Raw genomic sequence first — 24,158 nt, 5'->3', positions numbered from 1 at the left:
TTTAATGACTATATAACACTTTATCATAAACAGACCATATTTCCTCTATTGTCTAACACTCGGGACAGTTCTAACTTTCACTTATGCTGTGATGAATTTGTTGGCATGTAAATAATTGTCTGTATTCTGAGATACTTACTCAAGATATTTCCATAAGTATGGGAAAAAGAATACAAACATTACTAAAGCTCTTGACTTGTATTGGCAGACTGTGTTTAACAAATATTTATGACAGCTTATGGTCCCACCATCAGTGTATGAGTATTCATTTCATTGTGCCCTCACCAGCACTCGGTGTTCTTTCTTGCTAAACAGACTCAAAAGCAAAACCTTAATTTTATTAAGAAAAAATTCCATTCAAGTAACATATATAGAAAATTACATAAATCATTAGTGTATATAGCTTGATGAATTTTCACAAAGTGAATACACCTATATAACCAGACACAACTCAATAGACTGGAAATTTCCAGCACCTCAGAAGTTACCATTATGCTCCCTTCCAGTGACCCAATCATTCCCCACTCCCTCCCCAGGGAAACCACTATCCTAACTTTTAATATCATGGAGTAGAGTAAGCTTTGCTAATTTAATGCATAAAAATATATTTTTTTTAATATTTGAAGGAAATCAAGTTACCACAAAATTCCCAACCCTTTTAGCCATTTGTGTTTCTTTTGGAAATCCAGGGCTTTTACTTTGCAAGGATATATTTATTTCAAGGTCACCCATTGGATGGGGAACCAAGAAGCCCACATGATTTCTAAATCCCAGGATCTCAGATTTGACGTGGGCCAGTGTGCCATGCTTCTTGTGCCCTGTACCCCTCTTGGGAATCCAGTGGGACTTTCTAATCATCTTGCTTAGGTATTGAGGGCTTTTTCCTTCCCCTCATATATCATCACACCAATCTCCACAGAATGCCACTCCAGGATTCTAAGCCAGCAACAGAATTTTCACACAATGAATGAAACATTTTACCCAAGACAAGACCACTGCTAAACTCTACTCCTAATCAATTTCTCTATAAGTGGTGAACTCCTTTCTAGGACAGGATAGAATAAGTATTAGGAAGCCATTGCTCTTTCCCCCACAGACCTGGGTAGAAACCTGGAATGGAAGAACTGTTTTTCCAGGTCTGGGAACACAGGATACATTTTTCAGAAGATTCTCCAGCCCTGCCTTGTCTGCTCAGTTTCCTGTCTTTCTCTTACACTAAAACCCAAGAATGAACATACCAGAAGTGATGTCACCACAAATTCAGGAGATTAGAACACTTACTTCTATGCTGCTACCATGTAAAGAGAAGAAATAAGAAAAATAGTGTTTTCCTCAGAAACTCTTGGAAGATCCAAGTGTATTGCTGTTTTCAGCACTATCTCCCAACCCCATTGAAACCCACCATACCTTTGGGTTTTTTACAACTATCCTAAGATAAGCCAGGATAACCTTATTCCTTTTTATCTAAGAAGCAGAGAAGTCAAATAATTACTTGGATTTGCTGGTAGAATAAGAACTGGAACTCGGGGCTCCTAAAATCTAGTTGCATGCCTTTCTGGCATTCTGTATCTTGGCTGTGATAAGGAGTCCTCAGACTGGCAGCCTAGTGTGGGTAATCATGGGCTTTGGAGAACAACAGGTCCAAGAGGAAATCTATGTTCTACCACCAAATTATCAGAATTTAGGCAAATTATTTACCATCTCTGACACATCTGCTTATCATATAAATGGGGATAATACCTACTCTAAACTGTTAGATTAAGTGAAAATACCATCAAATACCTAGCAGAATATCTAGGTTTAAATCTCTGCTTTGCCTCCTTCTTGTTGACTGAAATATTGTTTAATCTCTCATCCTTCATTTCTGTGTATTTACATAGTATGACTTTTGTTTTTTTTTTTAAAGGAACGATTTAAGAAAAACATTTTTTTATTGATGATCAACTGATTCACAGTTATGGAGAAATTTAATGCCTACACCTCAATGAATAAATCAGTTAATTTTAGCTTCCTCAACTATAAATCAATCGGATCAGGAGTCATCCCTATAATCATCAGGTGGTAATACAAATCAAAAGTAAATGAAAACTACTTTATAATGCATGATTAAAAACAAAGTAGAAATATCAAGGCTTCGTGTTTCTTAAGACTTTATGACCTTAAACCTTGAGTGTTCAGAAGAAGCTAACACGTCTCTTGTATTGTGGCTTGTGAGATACTTTCCATTTTATTAGTGTCAGCACTGAAGCTAGATGTTAAGTAACTCGCCCAAGGTCACATAGATGGTACACAATTGACCTGGGTTTAACTCAGAGTTTGTTCTCCAAAGACAATGTTTTTTAGAATAAGAAGTTCATGAACAAGACCTTAAGTCTTATTAGAGAAACAGGACCTATAACCATAAAGGTGAGTCATATGAGTTTCTCAGTGGGCTGCCAGGATTGTATTCCTAAACAAAAGTGTTTGAGGGAAGAAGAGGTCAGGACTGGCAACTTTTGTCAAAGAGCAAAACAAAAAGAGCACATAGTGACTCTGTACTGTCTTCTCTCCCCACCCACCACCATCACTCCCAACCAGATCAGCAGAGAGACCTCAAGAGAGCATAAGATCTGGGACCTGGGAGATCCGACTATCCCACCAACCCAAGGAGACCTCTTATCTCTGCTATGTGATATCCCCCAAGGACCAGGTCTCAGAGGACAGAGATGGCAGTGACTGAAAGACCTCATAGCTTCAGGGCAAGATAGGATCCTGAGGCTTCTGAGGGACACAGGAAGGTGTAGGAGCAGGTATCAGCTCCAGAAAGCCTTTACCCTTCAAGCTCCAGAGAGTTTCGGCGGCATAGCTCTCTCCCTTCCAAGAGAGGGTGTCCTGCCCCCAAGAAGTTCTTAGAAGGCAGCCTTGGCATAGCCCTAGGTAGCAATGGGACATGCTTGAGAGAGGGAACCCCAACCCTAGCTCTGGCTACATCCTTGGACCACAAGCCCCAGCCACTGCTGCTCATGGTTTGATCATCAAAGATGTCAAATGTTGGGTAGGCCCTGCATTTCAGGTAATGCCTGCTTCATCCTCAGGTTGGAAGCTGTGAGGAGACCATGCCCCATTAACCTTAGCCAAGACAGATCAGCACTGTGGCCCTGGAAGAGGCAAGTGACCCTGTCAAGTAGTAAAGGGACCAGGGCAGAGAAGGAACAGACGAAGGGGGTGGAAGGAGGAAGAAGGAAGGGAACAGTCCCGTCTCCCGCCTGTCTGAGCACCGAGGATGCGCTGAGACCTAGACTGCCTGATGTTTTTTTCCCAAGTCCCTTAGCCCACCTTCCAGGGTGGTGCTAAGTCTTTAACCTTTCCGAGGCCTCCTGTATCCTCGTGGGGAAAGAGCCTGTTAGATATTATTGGTGGGCACTGTGTTATATATACTTTCTCAGGCCCCTCCCCATGATCCATGCAGGAAACACCCACTCCTATTGTACAGATGAGAAAACTAAGGCTTGTACTATAGCTATCTTGACCACAGCCCCACTGAAGCTGAGTACCAGTGAGTTACCACATCTGTGTGGATTCCCAATCCCCAGGTTTGGGAGCAGAGCCCTGCCTAGTCTTGGGTGCGGGCTTTGGCTTCAGGGTTGGAGGTGAGCCAGATGGTGTTACTGGAGCGTCCCTCAAAGGGACGTCTGTGCCTTCTAATCACCAAATTCGCTCACTGATTCTTATCAAAACCATCCAGTGTCCTATCCCTTTCTTGTAAACTAGCTCAGATGCCCTGAAGGCTGCCTGGAAGAAAGCTGCCTGTGAAACAAAGAGTCCCCTTCCTCCCCTCCCCCATCACCACAGCCCCTGTGGGGACAGCAGGTATCTAAGCAAATGGCGAAGCAGGACCGCAGCTGCCGCCCAGCACATTAAACACTGTTTTCTTAATTCCCTCTCCCACTAAGTGGTGATTACCCGGACTGCCTGGGGGCTGATCCTTCCAGCCACCCGACTTGAGCCTGTGCTGCTCGGAGCAGCTGGCGGGGTACACTTCCGGCAGGGGCAGAACCAGGCGGCAGATGCTAGGCACTGATTATTCTGGGGGTGGGAGGGAGGCTGCATGGAGGGGCCCGCATTTGCACTTCAAAGGGGGACAGGCCCCATTGCTCCACTCTTGGGACCTGGATCTATTCTGGGGAAAATCAAGTTGCTTGGAGTGAGTTACCCATTGTGGACCACCCCTTCCCTAACTTGGGGGATAGCAGTTTTAAACGACCCCCCCGCCCCCACCCCCGAATTAAGGGGCACTGACTGGAGACTCCCAGGACCTTCCTCTATCTCGAAGCTCTGCATGGATGGGGTTTGTTTCAGTCTTCGATGGGCAAGAGCAGCCGGGGACCAGCTCCCGTGCTGTGTTGATGCCCTTTGATCTCAGACCTCCCAATAAGCCCTTGTTATGGGTGGGCTTGTGTCCCCCGCAGAGATATATTGGCGTCCTTACCCCCACTACCTTATTTGGAAATAGGGTCATTGCAGATGTTATTAATTAAGGTAAGAAGACCCCTAATCGGATATGACTGGTGTCCTCAAAGAAGAGCAGAGAGACACAGTGAATGCCGGTGAGGGAGGGACAGGGAGGAGGTCAGGGAGATGCCAGCAGAGGTGTGATGGTGCTAAGGAACATGTGGGGCTGCAGAAGCTGGAAGAAAAGGAAGCGTCGTCCCTTGGCGGGTTCAGAGGGAGCAAGACCTTACTAACCCCTCGATTTCAGACTTCTAGCCTCCAGAACCGCGAGAGAATAAATGTCCATTCTTTTAGGACACCCAGTTTGTGGTGTTGTGGTGCTCATTAGGCAGCCCTAGGACAGTAACAGACACCTGAAAAGGAGGTGGCATTATCCTTATTTAACTAAAAAGGAAACAAACTCCAGAGCTCCCCTGACTTCCCTGACTTCCCCAGGAGCAGGAAGCTGAAGTTCTGGGGCCTCGCTGTCCACACACCAGCCTTCTTGGCATAATTTTGCAAGGACCTCCTTATAAGCCCAGAGCACTCTGCTGTGGAGGGAACAAGGCCTGGTGCCCTTCCCTGGCCCCCATGGGATGGGCCTCCTGGGAATTAAGGTACAGTAACAGCACCACCCATAGTGACCTAATGGGTCAGAGGGAAGGCTGCTGGGATCCAAGGGGGAGGTTACATCCCCACCCACAACCTGCCCCCGCCCAATCCCCCAATCACTAGGAAGCTGAAGTTTTCTTTCAGAAATGTTGCCCATCAGCATTCCAGGGAATGCAAGACAGTTTGGATAAGCTCAGGAGGTGCAGATTGAAGCACAGTGAGGGGGAAAGACAACCAAGGCAGAGCCAGGAGAAAGTGTTGTTCCAAAGGTCATTAGCCACATGGGTGACTGCTGCAGTGTCCCAGTCATTCACGGTCCTGTGAAACAGGGATAGCATACATCACAGTACAGGGTTGCCATGGCTTCTGTGGGGCATGGACCTGAAGCCATGGAGCCAACATGCTTTTCCACAGGGTCCACAGTTCTGGGCTCCCTCCTTTCTGTGCCTCTGAGAGAAAGGAGGGACTGTTACTGTGCCTGCCCTTTAGGGGACACAAAGGGGAGAGGATCCCTCCCCAGCACAGTCCTGGCCCAGCCTTCTTTCCAGGATGCTGAAGCAGACTTCATGATTTCTACTCACCTCATTAGGCTATTGCATGGAGAGACCTCAGCCCTCCCCAGGCCAGTCTCCCCACTGTCACAGTCATTTGTCTTCAGGCCTTTTTCCTATCCTCTATGTAGAGCACAATAGTCTGGAAGTGTCTACTTCTTCTGTTATTTACTGTCTGGGATGGCTTCACCAGGCAGCCCAAGGGTAAGAGACTTGTTATGTACCCTCCAGATCACGAGGACCATCTGAGTATGGGAAGACAGGCCCTTGGAGTTAAAGGGTTTGCTCAAGGTCATTTGGGGAACCGGCAATGGAGATCCATGGGAAGTCTGACTCCACATCCATAGCCGTCTGCCAACTACTAAACACCCAGTGTGGCCGAGAAGTTGCTGGGCCAGCTTCTGGGCTACTGCTCAGAGGTTAACTACAACCGAACTGGCAAGCTGGTTCTTGGGCAACCCACAGAACAACACAACACAGCACAACCCAGCACAACCCCCCTCAGCCCTCCTTCCCTGGCCAATTCTAACTCTGGTTGGACTAACTGTCCTGTGTGCACCTGAAGTTCCGCCATTGGAGAATTGCTGGAGACATCCAAGGATCCTGAAAAGTGTGTGTCAACTAAGCACACTGGAAATACTCAACAAATGTTCCTTCTGTCCTCTGTAATCTGTCCAAGTTTATAAACAAGTTTGGTTCTTGGCAGTAAGCATCTCTGAGCATCTGTACAATTGTATTTTGGAAGCAGGAAGGGGATAGTTGTGAATGTAGCCTGTACTTTGGCTTTACCCAGGACTCTTGGTTTGGGTCTTGGTGCTGTCCATGAGGGCTTGGAGGGTGCCTAGAGCCCCCACCGCATCCATAATGCTTTGGTTTGTGGTGCAGTGTTGGGGGGTGGCAATTATAAGGATGCAGAGGAGGGGGAGAAGAGAGCATAGGGGACATGGTTTAGGCCATGGTGGGTGGCCCAGATTCCCCCTCTAGGAAGAGACTCACTCTCTCACCCGCTAGCAGTGTAGTGGCTGCAGCTCTCAGAGGAGTCCCTCTCTGAGATTTGCCCTGGGCACCAGAGAGCTTTCTAGACCATAGCCACACTTCTTCCCAGGGGTCCCCAGGTGATGGCTAGGATGGAGGGACAGGTGAGAAGATTGCATAAGGCCCAGCCCTCTCAGCTCACCTTGCATGAGGATCTGCTAAGGCCTCTATTGTGACTGCCTCAACGTGAAATCCTCCCTGCAGCCCTAAATTTCAACAACAACTTAAAAAACATCTAGAAACTAAAGAAAAGGAGCACTTTTTAAAAAAATTGGTCTGCTTCTGTGTATGTGTGTGAGTGTGTGTGCATGCTCATGGGCATGGGAGTGCATGGGCATGTGCAGAAGAAAAGTGAATGATCGATCTTCCTAAGCTTTTTCCTTTTCTGATATAGTTGTGCTATTTGGGAATCGATAAGTAGAAAAATACCCTACCAAACCAAGATTTTTTTAAAAGATTTATTTATTTGAGAGAGAGTGTGTGTGTGTGTGAGCAGGGGGAGGGGCAGAGGGAGAAGGAGAGAATCCTCAAGCAGACTTCGTGCTGAGCTTAGAGCCTGATATGGGGCTCATTCCCAGGACCATGAGATCATGACCTGATCTGAAATCAAGAGTTGGCCACTTAACCGACTGAGCCACCTTGGTGCGCCCAAACTAAGACATTTTAAAGACAGCAGTATGAAATTGAACCTGAGAATATTTTGCTTTTCAGGGGGCAGGAGGAGGGAGGTGGTAATGAGATTAGGGAAACAACACTTTGGGGTGGGGGCTTTTATTTTCGTTTTCCTGTAGCTGTATCTTTCTCGCTTGGAGCTGGCCAGTTGGCATCACCATGGCCCCTCCCGCTTTCTAAATACAGTTTTTGAGGCTAAGCCAAATGAGAGCCAGAGCCAGAAATTCCCTGGAAAGCATCTGCTTCCACAGGGGCAGGGGCAGGGCCAGGGCCAGGGAAGCTGGTGCAGAAGGCTGGTGAGATTGGAGGGTGTGTCAGTCCCTCCTCATTTCTTCTTTCCTGGAATGGGCAGGGCTCCCTTGGGCTCTCTGTGTATAGATGAAGGGCTTCAGTGGATTGTCCTGAGGTTCCTCTCAGGCTGACCCTAGGCTGGTGGTGACAAAAGCTGGGGCCAGAGCAGGCCAAGCTCTAAGCTGCTCAGATTGTCATTTTCAGGGGCTGGAGGGTGGGTGGCTCTAGCAAGCCTGGGTCTGTCTTGTGGATAATGGGGGAGAAAAGCAAGATGACCTTGAACCAACTGACATTTGTCTACTAACCTCTGCTTCCTTGTTGTACCCTCTTCCTCTCCACCGCCACCCTGGAGCCCAGATTTCTGCTGTAACTCCATTCTTCTCCACTTTAGAAAATGCCTCAGAAACTCATTCACTTACTCAGGGGTCACCTCTCCTGGGGCACTCATGCTTTTGAAAGCTCAGCCCGAAGAAGAGCATTTCTATCAGTGGAATTTCAGGACTCTGATGGAAAAGGCCTGCATTGAGGGGAGTGTGGGACCTCTCTCAGTCTGTGGAACAGTGAGGAACAGGAGCTCAGAATACAACCTTCTATGGCTAGTCCGGGACAGCGGGATCCAAGGGCTGGAATATAGATAGAAGGAAGAAGCAGCCTAGTGTCAGTGAGAACTTGTGTTGTGGCCACAGTTAGGCCCCACAGCTCCATCATATGTAAAATGTGGGGTTGTTGTGAATAAGAAATGCAGATAGCAGCTTGAGAAGCCATCCAGCCCCCTTCTCCTGGGAATGGGCTATGTCCCCCCTTGCCCTCACTCACTAGCCTGCTCTATTGTGCCCCTGTCTTCTTGCCTGGAAGAACTGATCAAGCAAAGGGAATCTCAGACCTGGAACTCTCAGGCTAGGTGTGGACTGCCTGGCTCTGCTGCCCGCAGCCCTAGAGAGTGCCTGCTGGTGATGGGTTGTAACAGGCAAATTGTACTGTTACTTCTGGTGTGAGGAATTTAATTTGCCTCACCTCTCATTGATTACAAATGCTGCTGTAAGCTGACTTACAGCTCAATTGGTGATAATGGAGGCAGTGGGGGATGGTGGACACTGAAGGAACAATACAGTGGGGACTCTGCGTGTGTGCTTGTGTGTGTGCTAGAGCTGGCATGGTGTTGCAGGGCTAAAGGAGGTCTATTTGACAGGAAAGGCTACACTTAGAGGGGTGTGAATCGGACTCTAATTGGCTCTCTTTGGGCATGGGGTTTTGGTCAGTGGCACAGGCTGGCTCCAGCCTAGACCTGCCCGACATGCTGCCTAACAAATCCCTCTCTGCTCTTTTCTTCTCCTAGCTACATGCCCTCCCTCTCTCCCAGGGGTTTTTCCCCACAAGTCAGCCTTCTGGAGTTGAGAGCTGGAGAGAAAAAATTGGGCAGGGGTTGACTAGAACAGTCAGCTCTTCCCCAAGGGGTAGGGTTTTGCTGAGTCTGCTGGAGTGTTGGGCACCAGTGTAGTTCAGCACAGCTGGAAGTAGTGATATTTTATTAACAAATAATAATGGTAGCAATGAATCATGAGAGTGGTAATAAAAATAATAGCAATACTTTAGCTACCTTTCAGTGGGCATTACGTCATTTAATTGTCAAAAAAATCCTCTGAAACAAAGGGAGGTTAAGTAACGTATCCAATGTCATGAGCTCAGCAGTGATGGAGTCTGGACATGAACGCAGCTCTGGTTTTGCAGTTTGGGCACTTGACCCTTTGTCACACTGTGTTCCACTGGGGTATCTCTGGCCAGATCTTAGGGTTGAACGTTTTTCTCACAAAGATTATAACTGACAAGAGGAATGTCTTGGCATTTATTGAGCTTATATTGATGGTAGATGCGATGTTTCAGGAAAGTGCTCTAGGTTTGCCAGGGTAGGTGTCGGAACCATGAAGTGTAGAGACCCGAGGCCAGGTAAGGGGATTTAACTTTATTTGGAGGTCAGGGGGAACCCCTGAAGGTTTTGAAGAAGGGAGAGACATGGTGGGAGTAGCACCAGGTTGGGGTTAGGTGATAAACCTGCATCTTGTATGTAAACAGATTTAATGGACCAGAGTGGGAGCAAAGAAATCAGTGGGGTTATTAGATTGTCAAGGTGACTACCTCTATCATTCACTAGCTGTGTGACCTCAAAGATGTCCTCTCTCCTCTCTGGGTATCTCTTTTGTCATCTATAAAAGTGAAGTGGTTGTAATCAGAAGATGTCTAAGAGGTCTTGGGCACTCTGGGAGTCTTTTGGTGATCTTAGCTGGCCAGTAGATGCAGGAAGAAAGGAGGATGGAGGAAGGGCTTTAAGGAGATTCTACAGGATCTAGGATCTGATTGGATAGAGAGGATGACGGAAAGGCAGTGGGCAAAGGATGGCTCCAAACTGCAAGGAGAGACTGGTGGAAGAGAGATATCCTGTGGGAATAATCTGGATTACACGGTAGGTTGAATAAACTGATTGGGGCCCCAGCAAAGCAGACCCCTCCCACCAAAACAGACATTAAAAATGTGTATATGGATACAATAATTGAAGCATAACATTTCTCAATCATGTTACATGGAGAGATGCTATTTTAACATTAGCATCCATATAAGGATTGTGTCATTTCACAAAATTGTTTTTAATTTTCTTGTGTGGAAGGACAATGTTTGATGCTAAATTCAAGCTTTCCCATGCTCTTCACTGGGAGTGATGGGAGGAATTGTTTCTGAGCGAGAGGAAGCTGAGGTTGTAGGCTGCTCAGGGCTGCTGTAGGAGAGGCTCAGGGCAGCAAGAGAGAAGCTGAGGAGGGCGAAGCGCTGCTAGCTCCCTGTGGAGAAAGTGTCTGCTGAGGCCCCCAGCAAGAGCTGGGGTTTCCAAAGGAGGAAACGTGGGGTGGGAAAGGGAGATCCAAGTCAGGAAGGGATGAAGACTGACACAGTCTCCCAAAATGTTGAAATAAGAGGACATTTTGGCTCTTCAACCTTCCTTTACCTGTATTGATTTCCCCCATGCCAGCCTTCCATGTAGCACCACCTGTGCCCAGCCGGCTTGTATTGTCCTGTTTCTTTCCTTCATGGCACTTACCTGATTGAATTGAAAATCAACTGATTTATTTACTTCCAGAGTTAAAGTTCCTAAGGAGAAAGGCCCTTCACTATTTTTGTTCACCTCTGTATTTCTGGTATCTAGAATAGGGCTTGGCATAAAATAGAATCTCAATAAATATTTGTTGAATGAATACATGTATGCACACATGAGTGAATGAAATGGTGATGTTTCAGGCCTTCTGATGCCTGGGTTGGAGAGAAAGTTGGAGGCAGCTTGATCTTCTTCATGTAATTCAGAAAGCACCTGCTGTGGAGGCCACCTGGGGACAGTGGCCACTCTGCCTCCCACCTCACAGGCACAAGTGTGCATGCTTTGTTCATGAAGTCATGAGAACCTTGGGACTGCTCTCGGCACTGGTCGGGCTGAGGCTCAGCTGCTTATTCTCAGGGGAGGAGAAGCCCCCTTTTCCCTTTTTCTTTCTCTTTATCTCCCACTCTCATTTCCCTTTTGTTCTTTTCTTTTTTTTTTTCCCTAAAATGGTGAGTAGGTTTGGAGTTTAAGAAAGGCTTTGTCCTCAACAGTACTCCAGGGGAAGATGGGCAAGGAGAAGGCTTTGCTCCCTACTTTGCTGCCACTTACTGCCACTAAAGCAGTCTTTTCCATAGCTCCATGCCTTTCCAGGAGTCCTGCCTTTCTATTACTCTTAGCCCAACAGACAGAGTCTAGTTGAAGTGGCAAGTAAGGCGGTTACCAGAGAGTGTCTGGTTATCTATTTCTTTGCCACATGAGAAATCACCTTGAATTCAGCGGTTTAAAAATACTGCTACTTGGTGTGCTCTTTCTGGAAGGGCAGAGTGGGAGAAGCAAATCCCTGTTCTATGGGGTCTGATGGATCAGGAGCCTCGTTGGGACAACAGGATCCCTCCCACTCCATTGGGGTCTCTCCAGAAGACTAGAGGAGCTTTTTACATGGCAGTTCAGGGCCCCCAGGAATATAAAATTGGAAGCTTCCAAGCTTAGGCAGCCTTCTAAGCTTAGAACTGGTGGAACTTCTACCGACTTCAATTAATTTTTTAAAAAAGTGAGTCTCAGGTCCTGCCAAAACTAAAGGGGAGGGGGCCACTTAGGGGTGTGATTAGTGGAAGGCATATTTCAGTGGGAGCCACCAATGCAATGACCTACCCACCATGAGACAGTTCTAGGACAGAGAACAAGAAGGGTTACTCCAGGGCCGATATGACCCATTTGTCCAGGTGCTGGACCTTGGAATTAGACAAATACAGGCTCCTGTCCTGGCTTGGTCATTTCTCAGCTGCCCGACCTTCCTTGAGCTTTGGATATCCACCACTCCCTGGCCTCCTGCCTCTCCTGTCACCTGTATAGACAGGAAGGGAGCCCTAGGCTGGTGTGAATGCCTGTCCTGGCTGTGGTTTCTGTCTTTCCCTTCCTGCCCACTCCTCTTCTGTCCCATACTTGCCCCCAGACCCTTTCTTGCCTGCCACCTTCCCTAGAGACCCTGACTTGTCCCACTTCAAAGGCATTGCCATTTATCCCTCAGTGTTCCATTTCCTTTTTACAAGTCCCTGCTGTCTCCTGCCAACTGATTCGAAGCCCTTTGTGTGTAGGATTTGAGCCCAGAGCAGTTGGGAATGCTTGTCAAAGTGAACGAGGCCGGTTGGCACGGAGAAGGCTGGACAGATGGCCACCAGAGTGACTGCACCTTCCCAGCTGGGGGGCCCTGAGGTAGTAACAACAACAGCCACTCTGGTCTCTAGCCAAAGAGCCTGGCTTCGATAGGCCAAGGAATTGGAGAGAGAGGGAGGAGAGGCCTTAGGTTGGGGCTGGGGTAGGGTCCTTCACAGAAAAAAAACACAGGGTTGAAGAATGGTTCAGACTGCCTGAAGTCTAGCTGATGCCAAGGCCCATGCTTTCCCCCAGCCAACACTGCCTTCATCAAAGCTGTCTGCACCGCCTTCACTGGCAGGGAGAGACATCACCTTTCCTGTTCCAGAGGGAGGTGCCCAGAGGAGCTGCCATGCCATAGCCTGGAGAAGCAGGGTAGCTTGAGGAGACAAAAGTAGCTCTGGAGGGCATGAGAAATGGCATTCTTTATTCATAAATAGAAACATAAAATTATCAGAAATACTTTACATGGCCAAAAAGGGGCATCAAAAATAAAATGAAGCTGTCAAAAGCAAATCAAACAAACAAACAAAAAATAAGAAACAACCCAGAGAAAAATAACTATGTACATATTCTTCCAAATGCCGGTCTATCCAAAGCCAGCCTTGGCTGGAGGTTCCAGCTTTGTCTGCAGACTCATCACAAGACTGATCACACAAGAAGCATCTGTTGTACAGGGTACACAGCCTCCTGCCATGGCAGCTCTGGCTTAGGAGAACTCAGGTCCCACAGGAAAAGTCCTCTCACAAAGCTGCTGCTTCATCAGCAAGAGATGGTCCAGGCTGGGCCAGGACAAGAGCAGGACAGGGGGTAGAGGGTCAGCAAGGGAGAGGTAACCCTCCCCAGTCCTTATGGAGCTCAGTGCCTATGGGGGTCAGAGCGCACCAAGCAGGAGTTACCTGAATGACACAGCAGCCAGAAGACATACCTCCAGGGGTGTCCTGCCAGAGTCTGGTCATCGCAAGGCCTGGAGGCAGAGTCCCCTTTTCAGTGAGGAGGTACTGGATGCTGCTGTCTCTTTGCAGGCAGCCAGAGCATCTTCAGGCCAAGCATCCTTTGGAAGAGCAGAGCAGGTTGATCTGACTGAATGAGCAAGCATGCCAGCAGGAGTATTCAGAGCGAAGGGCAACGAGCTCATGCTGGCTGGCCCTGGGCCAGGCCGTCTGCTCTGAAGCCCCATCATCTGACTTCCCAGTCCCTGCTCAGCCTCTCTCGTTCAGATCCTCCTTCCGGAGAGGCTGAGTTTGGCATGGTCCAGGAATAGTAAGGATGTTTTTCCATGGGGAAGGGAAGAAAAACCACATGGCAGTAAGGTCACTATGTTACAGGACACTGTTGCACTCTGGTGCCACTGTGGGCCACCCTGGGGTCTTCAGCGGGTGGCCTCCCAAGGGGGGCATCCTGGCCTTAGGCAGGGATGTGGAGTGCCTGGTATGGTCACACTATGGTGGAGCACAGATGTTGTTGCCCCTGAGTGTCCTCCCCTGGGCTTAGCACCCATCTCTTCTCAGCAAGGCAGGGCAGGGCACAGGGTTTTTGGCTGCTCTTTGGGGGTGGGGAGTAGTGTATCTCCAACCTGGAGAGGGAACAGTAGCCCCTTTATCTCACAGCAGTCTCACTGGGAAAAAGAATTCAAACAAGGCACAGGCTGGTGGAAATAGAGGGGGTGAGGGCTGTGTGTAGCAGTGCTGACCATACGGACTCCATCTTTGGCCCTCAGTCTTGCTTGTGTTTGCTGGATGACCTCTCCTGGGGCTGTGTTCTGGGCCTCTAGGAGGTTAGCATACATACATACCTTAGAAATGCCTTCCAAAGCTGGGATTGGGGGAGGCTTGTTTTGGCCCCCCGTGAATCCGTTAGGACATAGTCTTCCCTCTTCCTGAGGCACAGGTGGTGCCACAGATCTAATTAAAGGTTAGCTGTCAATTAGGGGCATGCAAACCCTTTGATTTCACTATAATGCCCTTCTCTGTGTCCCACAGCTTTATAAAATCTGTGCATTAAGTTCCAGACTTTGTGGAGAATAAGTCATCTTCCACCCAATTCTCCCATCAGTAAATTACCCTGAATAAAACTCTGTGTAGACTGTGTGGAGTCACCTTCTTTGTTTTCTGGTCTCAAAGTGCCTTCTCTATTGAAAGAGAGTTTACTATCCCTCTCCCACCTTCTCACAGCATGACACAGGGAGTGGGACATTTTTGACTTGAGGGTCTGCACTGTGCCCAGTGGAGGGTACTCTCCTCCAGGCAGAAGGGGGGTGTTCAGCCTGTCCATTTCAGGTTTAAGTCTGGCCTATGACTAAGACCAGTGGCTTGAAATTCCAGAAAAGCTCCTCTGTCACAGGCACAGCTTAACCCCAAGGACCAGAAGGCAGAGCCTGAAGGCAGGGGGTGATGAAAAGCAGCTCCCACTCCCACTCTGGGTCCTGCAAGGACTGTGGTCGGAGAGGCAGAATCAGGGGTTTTGGTCTCAAACTGCTAAATACCCAGACTCGCTCATCCCTCCTACCTCAGTGAACCCCCCTCAGCAAGCAGGCATGAAGCTCAGGAATCCAGCAAGGCTTGGCTGTCCTAAGAAAGAACAACAGCTGTAGTTTGAGTCAAAAATAGAACATGGAACAGTTCTGGCTGCCTGCTAGATCTGGCTTGCTTCTGAAAAGACAAGAAAGAAAAAAAGAAGACCAAAAAAAAATATTTTTTTCTTTCTCTGAACCAAGCTACTGAGGAACTCCACCATTCTCTCCTCCCCCAGCTCTGCACATCTTCAGAAGAGAGACACCAGCCTCCCCCAGGCACTAGCCCAGCCCCCAAAAAACTGAAGCTCCTGGATTCTTGATAATTGGGAGTTCCTGTGGGGCCCAGGTAGAGGGAGGCTAGCCAGTGGCCCTGGGGTAGTTCATAAGGCTGTATTTGTGTCTCTTCTCTCTGCCTGGGGCTCTGGCCCACCAAACTCTGGGGATTGTTCCTGACCTGAAAGGAGTCTTGTCTGACTTTAGGACTGGAAATGCAAAGGGGAAAGGGTATGCCCATGAACTGAGCCACAGGCAAAGGAAGGAAATGTCAGATCATCCCTGCACCATTTTAGTTGTATATAGGTTATTCTGGATCAAGCAAAGGCTGGATTCTTGAGAAGAAAATAAGTTCAGAGTAGCCACTGGCCAATTTAAACCAAGTGGGGAAACCCCTACCTCTAACCCCATGAGGAGAGATCTGGAGGCTCTCCCAGGGACATTTGGAAAGCCATACCTTCCCTGTGTCACAGTGCCTTCAATCCTCCCCACCACAGGGCCTCAGTGTCTATGGCTTTAAAAAGAGTGGTCACTGAGGTCAAAGGTTACCAGCTGTCCAAAGGCTGCTTACCTCCAGTTAGCAGGGCCCAGCAGGGTCTGGCCCTTACTACCTGGCTTTTTCCTCTGACCCCCTCTGGGCTTTGCTGAGTCTAGACATTCCTGGGATGCCCCAGATTTCCCCTTCTTTTTGTGGCTTTCCAGGGTTGGGATAGCTCTGATGTTGCTAAGCCAGGTCCTCCATACCAAGATCCAACCCCTACAGCTCTGAGACCAGAGAAAAATAGCTCAGGTTATGACCGGGTCAAGTGCCAAGGTTTATGATCACAGATGGCTTCTTTCTACTCTCAAGTCATCCCAATGTGTCCAGCGGCAAAAAAGTGGTTGTGGGAAGAGAAAGAAGCGAGCTTCTGTCCTGGGGTGGCCATCGGCCAATACAGCAGTTACCACCTGGGAGAGGGTCTAAGTATTTTTGAACAAAAAGTAATGTTTAGAGATCTCTTAACCAAATGATGGAGATCCTTGAATCCATTTCTTAAGGAAGCTGGAGGTCTAGTGGGCTGCAGGGATGGTAAATGCTGAAATGTGGGCAAGGATTGGAAAGGTTATGTAGCAGTCCTTCTCCTCTCCCTTCCCCCGGATAATCCCAGGTCTGTGCCCTGGAGAAGGCCTCTCACAGAGGCCTGAGTTACTGAGCAGGGGAGTAGAGAGAGGAGCCCTCCTTGACAGGCTCTGTACCCCTGCCTCCCAGTGTCAGATCCCTGGCTCTCCCTCTCTCAGCAGGCCCCTCAGATCTCAGTGGCTATGATGTCCTCATAGGGGATGTCGGCCCCTTCAAGGTCAATTTCAAAGGGCTCTCCTGCACCGTCCCCACGGGCCAGTTGCTGCAGAGCCTTCTCCAGGCGCTGGTTCCGCTGGTACATGGCTAGGTAGCTCTGCTGTAACTGCTTCTGGTACTGGATCACCTTCTCTTTCTCCTCCTTCCACACCAGCCGCTCATGCTGGAAGCCTGACGACATCTGGTCATGGCCTTGCCGCTCCTCCTTCAGCTCCGCACGCAGCCGCTCCAACTCCCGCTGCAGGGCGGGGATGTCCTCAGAGAACGTAGTGCCTGGCCCAGGCCCTAGTCCTGGCCCCAGAGACACAGCCTCTCGCTGCAGGGCAGCCTGGGCCCGGAGCTCCAGAAGCTCCTGCTCCAGCAGGTTCACCTTCTCTCGGAGAAGCTCAGACTCATTTTTCTTGCGCTGTAGCTCATTCTCACAGACCTCTAGCTCTAGGCCCTTGGTACGCAGAGCACTCTCCAAATCCTGAGTCTTCAGCTCCATGCCCTCCAGTTTGCTCCGTGTGTCCTTCAGCTGCGCCTTTAGACTGAGAATCTCACTAGTCTTGGCATTGATCTCTGTCTGGGACTCCTTCAGCTGCTGCTTCAGGAGAGAGATCTCACCTGACTTCTGGCACACCTGCCAAGGGTTGGGTTGGGGAGAAGAGAAAGTGTTAAGATGTAGGAGGTCCTTACCTGGGGCAAATAACATCTTAACTGTCTGAGGAATTAGGCTGGTCCTGACACAGTCTCAAGAGCATGACGGTCTGGGTGACCCATGAAGGCTGCCCCCTCTCTGTGCTTCCTTTCATTCTGTGGCCTGACTTGGTCTGTCCACATGCCGCCTCAATCCCAAATCACAGTCTAAATCTGAATCTGTACCCAAAGCCACGGCTATGTGTAAATCTGTGATCACTACTGGTAGCTCCATCTTCCACACTCAACATCAATGATATTGATTTCCATGTCTGCCAAACTTCTATCATTCATGCTTGTGCCCATATCCTCTGACCTCACCCCTGTGCACACCCAGCTGCCCTCCCTCCCTACTGCGCTAAAGACTGTTTCGATCATTAACCGCTGCACTCCAATGACTAGTAATGTGCCTGGCTCAAAGTGTCAAATTCAGATCTGCCAAATGGTGAGCTACTATGTTCTCCCCTGGCCCCACCTCTCCACTCTTACTATTCTTATTTCTTTTCCAAAGTTGGCCAAGAGCAGCAGATAAAACCAAAAGCACTGATTCAGATCCATGAGTCTCCAGGGTCTTGGCCATTTGTGGTCATAGGTGGCTCAAAAGAAGATCGGGACCAGTTTGGCCGGAGGTATCGCAAGAGTGACTTTTCTCTTGCCGGCCTGGGGGAAAGCTGGACAGACTGAAGGTCATGTCCTGGGCCTCTACAGAATGGATTCTTGGATCAGACCAGAGGTCACCTTAATTTCTCCTCACTTCACTCACAGTAGTAACCCCCAACCCCTTGTACTCATGTACCATTTAGGAAGCAATACAAAACTCCACTGACAATGCTTGTGTGGGACCAAGAAGGCCTTTCTAAGACTAAGCCTATATTTGTTTCATGGAGGGAACAACATAGAGTCATGGTTGAGACATGGGCCTGCCTTTGAATCCTAGGGATCATGTATGATACGATCGGCTGATCCTGGTGACACACCACTTCAGTGTTGTGGCGCTGTGGAGTAGTGATTAAAAATGTGAACTCTGGAGCCAAAGTGTTAAGATCAAATCCTGGCACTGATACTTGTTATGTGGTGACCATCGGCAAGTGATTTAACTAGCTATTTGCTACTAGAACCTCTATGTACCTCAGTTTCCTTAACTAAATTAAGGATTAGTAACAGTACCTACTTTATAGGCTTATATAAGAATTAAGGGAGACTCTAGGGCTTGGCACTTAAACACCTGATAAGCTATTATTATTCTAACTATGTTTGTAATATATTATCTGTTATTATATTTATTGTTTTGCTATACAGTCTAACTGGACAGTCTGGGAATGAGGTCACAGCAATGCCCAGCTTAGTTGGGGATTGGGCAAATAAGGATGGATGCCTAGTGCCAGGACTAGTTTATATCTCTGAGATGCCCCAAATGTCCTGAGCCCTGGCTGAAAAACAACAGTTCGGGTGGGGTCTGCTGTCCCAGCATCAATGGGAAAGAAAAAAGGCACTGCTCCCACTGCCAGCATCCTTTCCTCTTTAGGAGACCTGGCAAACACAAGTGATTTTCCCTTCCCACCTGTCCAGTCCCCCATTCATCTCTGCCACAGAAGGGATCCTTTTCCTCTGAGGGAATCCATCCTGATGATTCCTGTCATTCTAATTTCTAGAGTAAGTACAGAAAGCTCCAGTGCATGTAGGTAGCTGGACCTGGGGGTGGCACTGATCTAACCAGACACAATGTCTCCTCAGTTCCTTTCCAGGGTAGGAGTCTTTGGGGAGAGTGACAGAGTGGCTATGCCTACAGCCCTACCTTCCCACCCACTCCCACCACCTTGAGAGGTCCCTCAGGTGAGGAAAGCTACTTTCTGGAGAGCAGGATGTAGAGGTTAAGGAGGCTTTCCAGCAAAGCCTCATTTCTAGGTGTTGTGTGCCCTTCTCTTGTGCTTTTATGTTTCCATTGCAGCCCACCAAATCAAAGCTCCACCTACACTTCTGTGAGGAATGAGCCACTCTGTCAGTGATACCTGCCATAAGTGAGGTCACTCTTACTAGTGGATGAGGTCCCTTCTCTCAAAAATAACAAATACCATGCTCTCTTGTGGTCTCTTGAACCAGTGTGAACTCAGACTCAAGCATGACTTATGCTTCTTTTGAGCCTCCTGCAAGATGAAGTGGGTCAGCCCTCAGATTGCCCCACAATGCCTCTGTTCTCCTGGTTCCAGCTTCTCAGTCAATGACTCTTTTAAAAAATTCAATTCCAGAGGCCATGAGGCCCTGGGGCAGGAGAGAGTAGGAAACTAACACTAATTGTATTCCCCAACATGGTTTATCATGGAGCTCCTTCTTCAGGTCGCAAGGCTGGCACTTTGGCTCACTTTGCTTAGGCAGCCTGTGTTCAAACACCATGGGCTAGGACCTGGAGAAACAGGGACTGGCATCAAACAGCTGACCCAAGCCTACATGGTAAAGCCTCACCTCCCACTGGGTCTCTTCCAGTGCGGGGGCGAAGCTGGTCTTCTCCTTCTCGTAGGACCTGAGCTTGGTCTCCAGCAGGTCCTGCTCCTTCATGAGGCTCTCAAGTTCCTGCCGGAGCTGCCGCTTCTCCTGCTGGAGCTGGAGCACCTGGAGGTGCATCACCTGCTGCGTGCGCTGGCTCTTCTGGGAGGCCTGCTTCAACTTGCTGCTGCACTTCTGCTCCAGGCCCTCCAGCTCCTCCTTGCAGCGCCACTGCCGCTCTTCGTAGGCCTGGTTGGAGGCCAGCTCCTTCTCCTCAAGGCTGCGCTGCAGCTTCTGGAGCTCACCTTCTCTCTCCAGCAGCTTCTGCTCAAGCTCCTGGATGGTACACTCGTCTGTGGAGATGGGGGAACGGACACATGAGGAACTTTTGTCCGCCTTGCTTGGGTGGGCCAGCTTGCTACCCCCATCAGAGAAAGACAAAGCCTTCAGGCTCATCATGTTGCTGTCCTGGAGGATGATGCCCTGGGTGATGTTGTGGGCTGAGCCCCCAAAACGGCTGGTGGGCCCCACTGGTATAACCAGTGGGTCCAACTGGTAGCTGCTGCTGGTGCTGTGTGTGGGCAGGCTGGACATGGAGTTCCGGCCGGAGTCAGACAGCGCCCCAGAGCACAGGCTGGGCTTTGGCTCCTGTTCCTTGGGCCTGTCTGGAGGGGCAGGGTGCAGCTGGTGGCTGGAGCTCTCAGGGGATGAGTGGAGGATGGCTCCTGACCGCGGCAGCACAGGCTTGAATGCTGTGGGCCTCACTGCACCCTTCTCTGAGCCCTGGTGAGGAAAACAACCATATTGATCCCATGTCTCCCTTCAACTCCCCTCTCAACTTTCCCTCCCTTGCCTGGATATGTGTGCCAGACACACAGCATCCTTCTTGGTCCTAGCCATAGGCAACATTGCCTGTTGCTATGAAGCAGCTAAATATGGTGAGTCCCTCTCAAGAAGGATAAATTCCTTTGTGTGTAGGGGATATCCTTAAGGATCACTGAGGTACTTGGCTTTATAAATTGCCAACCTGTCATGAGCTTGTCCCAGCCCTCCTGAGAAAATGAACAGCATTTTTAGGTTCACTTGCTAAGATCCCTGGGCCAGGGCTCTGGCTCTGGTCTCTATGTGGTGTAGGGTGTGAGCATTGGGCTGGATGAACAAGGTGTCCCTGTAGAGGTCAAGCCCTTCTTCACCTTCACTGCCCCTTCCAGTAGGCTGGGAGTGAGAAAACTGGCTGTGACCAGTATCAAAAGGCTGGGGGGAATCACTTGAAATAATAAAGCTTTTCTGAAAACTGTCATTTTCATTGGGAGAGTATACTACAGTCTGTAAGCCCTTTAATTTGAAAAACATAAAGCTTGATGCAAACTAGGGGGGTCTTTTCCTAGTATATCAAAGCCATGGACTGATCCCCCCAGGTGGGGGCAGAGAACTAACTAGGAAAATTGTTTTCAGGTCCACTGGTGGGACCCATGAAAGTCTAAAATGACATAAGGGCATAGGGCTCTTTTAACCTCATCCTTGCTAACCCGATGATAACAAATTTGGCTTTTTTCCAGCCAAAGACACTTTCAAGGCCCAGCTTGAGTGAGGAGCTGCTGCACCATAGGAGGAGTGAGTGAGGGAAAGGCCCATCTCTAGGAGTCTGCTAGCAGCTTCTCTGCAACCTCTCTCCAAGTGGATTCCCCATCCGCTCTTGCATATATAACAGAGCTCCCTCCTCTTGCCATGCACTTGAAAATGCTGCTGTTGGTCCTGTTTTGACAACCAGTTACATTCTAGTAGAGCTCAAAAAGGCTTTCATTTCTCCTTTTTGCTTAGGGCTCACCCCTTGGGTAATCTCCCAGATTAGGGGATTGGCCAGGGCTTCAATTCCCTCATTTAGCCTTTGATCTCTGGGGTGTAACTGAGCACTTCCGTCCTCACCACCCCTGCTCTTGCCTCTTGGAGGTTTAAATGTTAGTATCATCGCCTCCGTTTCCCTCCCTGCTTCCATCCTCTTCATTCCCATTTTGCTCTCTATTGGTTTTCCCACCCACCCACCCTTTCCAGAGACCTTTGCTTACCATTTCTAGCTGATTGGAGAAGGGCATAAGCTTGGGTGGGGTGGACGGGCCAAACTCCACCCCAGCCTGGCCGCCTATGTCCCCACTAGACAGTGCAGTGTAATCTGGGTGGTGGGAGCCCCGGGCTTTCTGGCTGACCTTGATGTAGAAGAAGTCTTCGCTCTTTCCCATTTTTGAGCTGGACTTGCCATGGCCCGAGTCCTGGGAGAAGCCAAATCTCAGCAGCCCATCTGAATACCGATTGAGCTTCTTGAGATGGGAAGACTTGCCCAACTTGTATCGTGAAGCCCGGCAATGCTTGCCATGGAAGCTGTGGCTAGAGATGAGGCTACTGACGCTACCCATGCTGACTTGGGGCCAAGGATAGATAGGGTAGGATGGGGATCTGGTGTGGCTGCGGCAGCAAAGGGCAGTCCTGGTAACACGAAGAAACTGTGGTCATAGCAGAAGCCTCACAGAGCCTGGGAGAGCTGTACACCTGGAAGGGGACAGAAGGCAAAAGTCAGCTTGAGATGGGCCAGTCATTCCACAGTCCTCGATGGTGATGTGGAGGAGTTGGTTCTGACTGCTAGGTCTGAGTAACAGAGAAGTGTATGCTTCTTCTAATGAAAGCCTCTAATGTAAGTTCAATGCTGACTGTTAACTCTTTGTTCATTCTTCCTTTGTCTGCTAAGTCAATAAACATTCACTGACACCCTCCTTTGGGGTGGCCTTCCTCTAAGTCGTGGGATACTGTCTAGTGACTAACACGGCTACAATCCCTGCATTTGGCCTTGTGTTCAGTATTGTGTGGACAGACTATCAACAAATCAGTGTCTACTATCCTTAGTGGTATACATGCTATGGGGAAAAATGAAGCAGACTGAGCAGCATAGAATTCTGGGAGGTGGTTATTTTTCACAGGTGGCACAAAGGAGGCCTCGCTGTTATGGTATCATTTGAAGAAACCTCAAGAAAATGAGTGAGCAAGCCAGGTGGAAATCTGGGGGAAGAGAGAAGATGCTCAGAAGCCCCAAGAACAAAAGCCTTAAGTCCCTGTGGTGGTCTGTGCTTGGCATATATGAGACCAGTCAAGAGACAAATCTGGCTGCAGAATAGAATATGCCCCTGGCTGGGGCATAGGACAGGCAGAAGTTAAAACTAGCAGGTACCAGGAAACATAGAGCCTGGTTGGACACAGGGCTGGGATTTAACTCTGACTGAGATAAGGAGCCACTGCATGTCTGTAAGCAGATGATTACTTGATCTGTCTTAGGCTGGAGAGGGTCACTCTGGCTGCAGGGTGCAAAAATGGCTGCTGATGGGCTTGGATGGAAGGGGGACCAGATACATTAGGTGAGTGACTAACATGGATGTGCCAGGGTGGTAGCAGTGGCTTACATTTTAGATGTAATTTTAAAGTCCAGCTGACAGGATTTGCTACAGGACTGGATGCAGGGAATGAGAGAAAGATAGGAGTCAAGGATGACCTCGATATTTTTATCCAAGCAACAAGAGGACATAAGTTGTCATTTATTGAGATACACTGGACCACAAAAAGAGCCAGTTTAGGATGAGGTGGGGGTGGAAAATAAGAGCTTGGTTTAAGACATTAAGTTTGCAGAGCCTCTTAGGCATCCAAGGAGTGCTGTAGAGTAGGCAGTAGGATGGGTGGAGAGATGCAGATTTCCATGTAAAAGCTGTTTATTATAGAAGCCAGCTATGCAACTAGGTAACATAACTACAGAAGTGAAGGCAGGAAGATAAGAGAAGTCAGAGGACTGGTTCACGGAGGTCAGAAGGTGAGGAGGAATGAGGCAGAGAAACTGAGAAGGCTCTGATTGATGGAGAAAACTAAGAAAGAAACTGTTCCATAAGGATGGTGTCAAGTGCTGCTGCTGCTGACTGAGAGTTGATCAGTGGGTCTGGCCATGTGGAGGTAGGTTGTCAATGACCTTCACAAGAGCAGTTTGGGTGGAGGGCTGGAAACAAAGGCCTGACTGAAGAGGATTCAGAAGAGAAAGAAAAGGGAAATAATTGTACTCCCAAATGTTAAGTTTAAAATGTTTTTAAAAGTAATAGGAATGCACAACCCAGGAATTGTACTACTGGGTATTTTCACTAAAAATACAACAACGCTAATTCAAAAGGATACATGTACCCTATGTTTATTGCAACATTTTTTACAATAGCCAAATTATGGAAGCAGCCCAAGGGGGATGGATGGATAAAGAAAATGTGAAACACACACACACACACACACACACACACACACACACACACACACGTGTACATACATATGATGGACTATTACTCAGCCATAATATACAATGAAATCTTTCCATTTGCAATGACAGGGATGGAGTTATAGAGTATTATGCTAGATGAAATAAGTCAGTCAGAGAAAGACAAATAGCATATGATTTCACTCATAAAAGATGATGTAGGGGCACTTGGGTGGTTCAGT

General features: G+C 48.6%; 1 protein-coding gene across 1 annotated transcript in view; it reads right to left on the bottom strand.

The window, feature by feature from the left end:
* Nucleotides 1–15,233: 15,233 nt before the first annotated feature.
* LOC111157750 (leucine zipper tumor suppressor 1) overlaps nucleotides 15,234–24,158 on the bottom strand; it is a 49,017-nt gene continuing 40,092 nt past the window's right edge. Inside the window, exons 3-5 of the mRNA XM_022519387.1 lie at nucleotides 21,713–22,190; nucleotides 19,626–20,429; nucleotides 15,234–17,109 (exon numbers count right to left, since the gene is read on the bottom strand). Of these exons, the coding sequence (XP_022375095.1) occupies nucleotides 16,438–17,109; nucleotides 19,626–20,429; nucleotides 21,713–22,057 (1,821 nt within the window). The 5' untranslated portion in view covers nucleotides 22,058–22,190 and the 3' untranslated portion in view covers nucleotides 15,234–16,437. The remainder of the gene's footprint in view (nucleotides 17,110–19,625; nucleotides 20,430–21,712; nucleotides 22,191–24,158) is intronic.

The sequence above is a fragment of the Enhydra lutris genome, unplaced genomic scaffold (assembly GCF_002288905.1).
Source record: "Enhydra lutris kenyoni isolate GAN:26980312 unplaced genomic scaffold, ASM228890v2 scaffoldscaffold3, whole genome shotgun sequence".
Lineage (NCBI taxonomy): Eukaryota > Metazoa > Chordata > Mammalia > Carnivora > Mustelidae > Enhydra > Enhydra lutris.
This window is presented reverse-complemented; position numbering and strand designations above follow the sequence as displayed.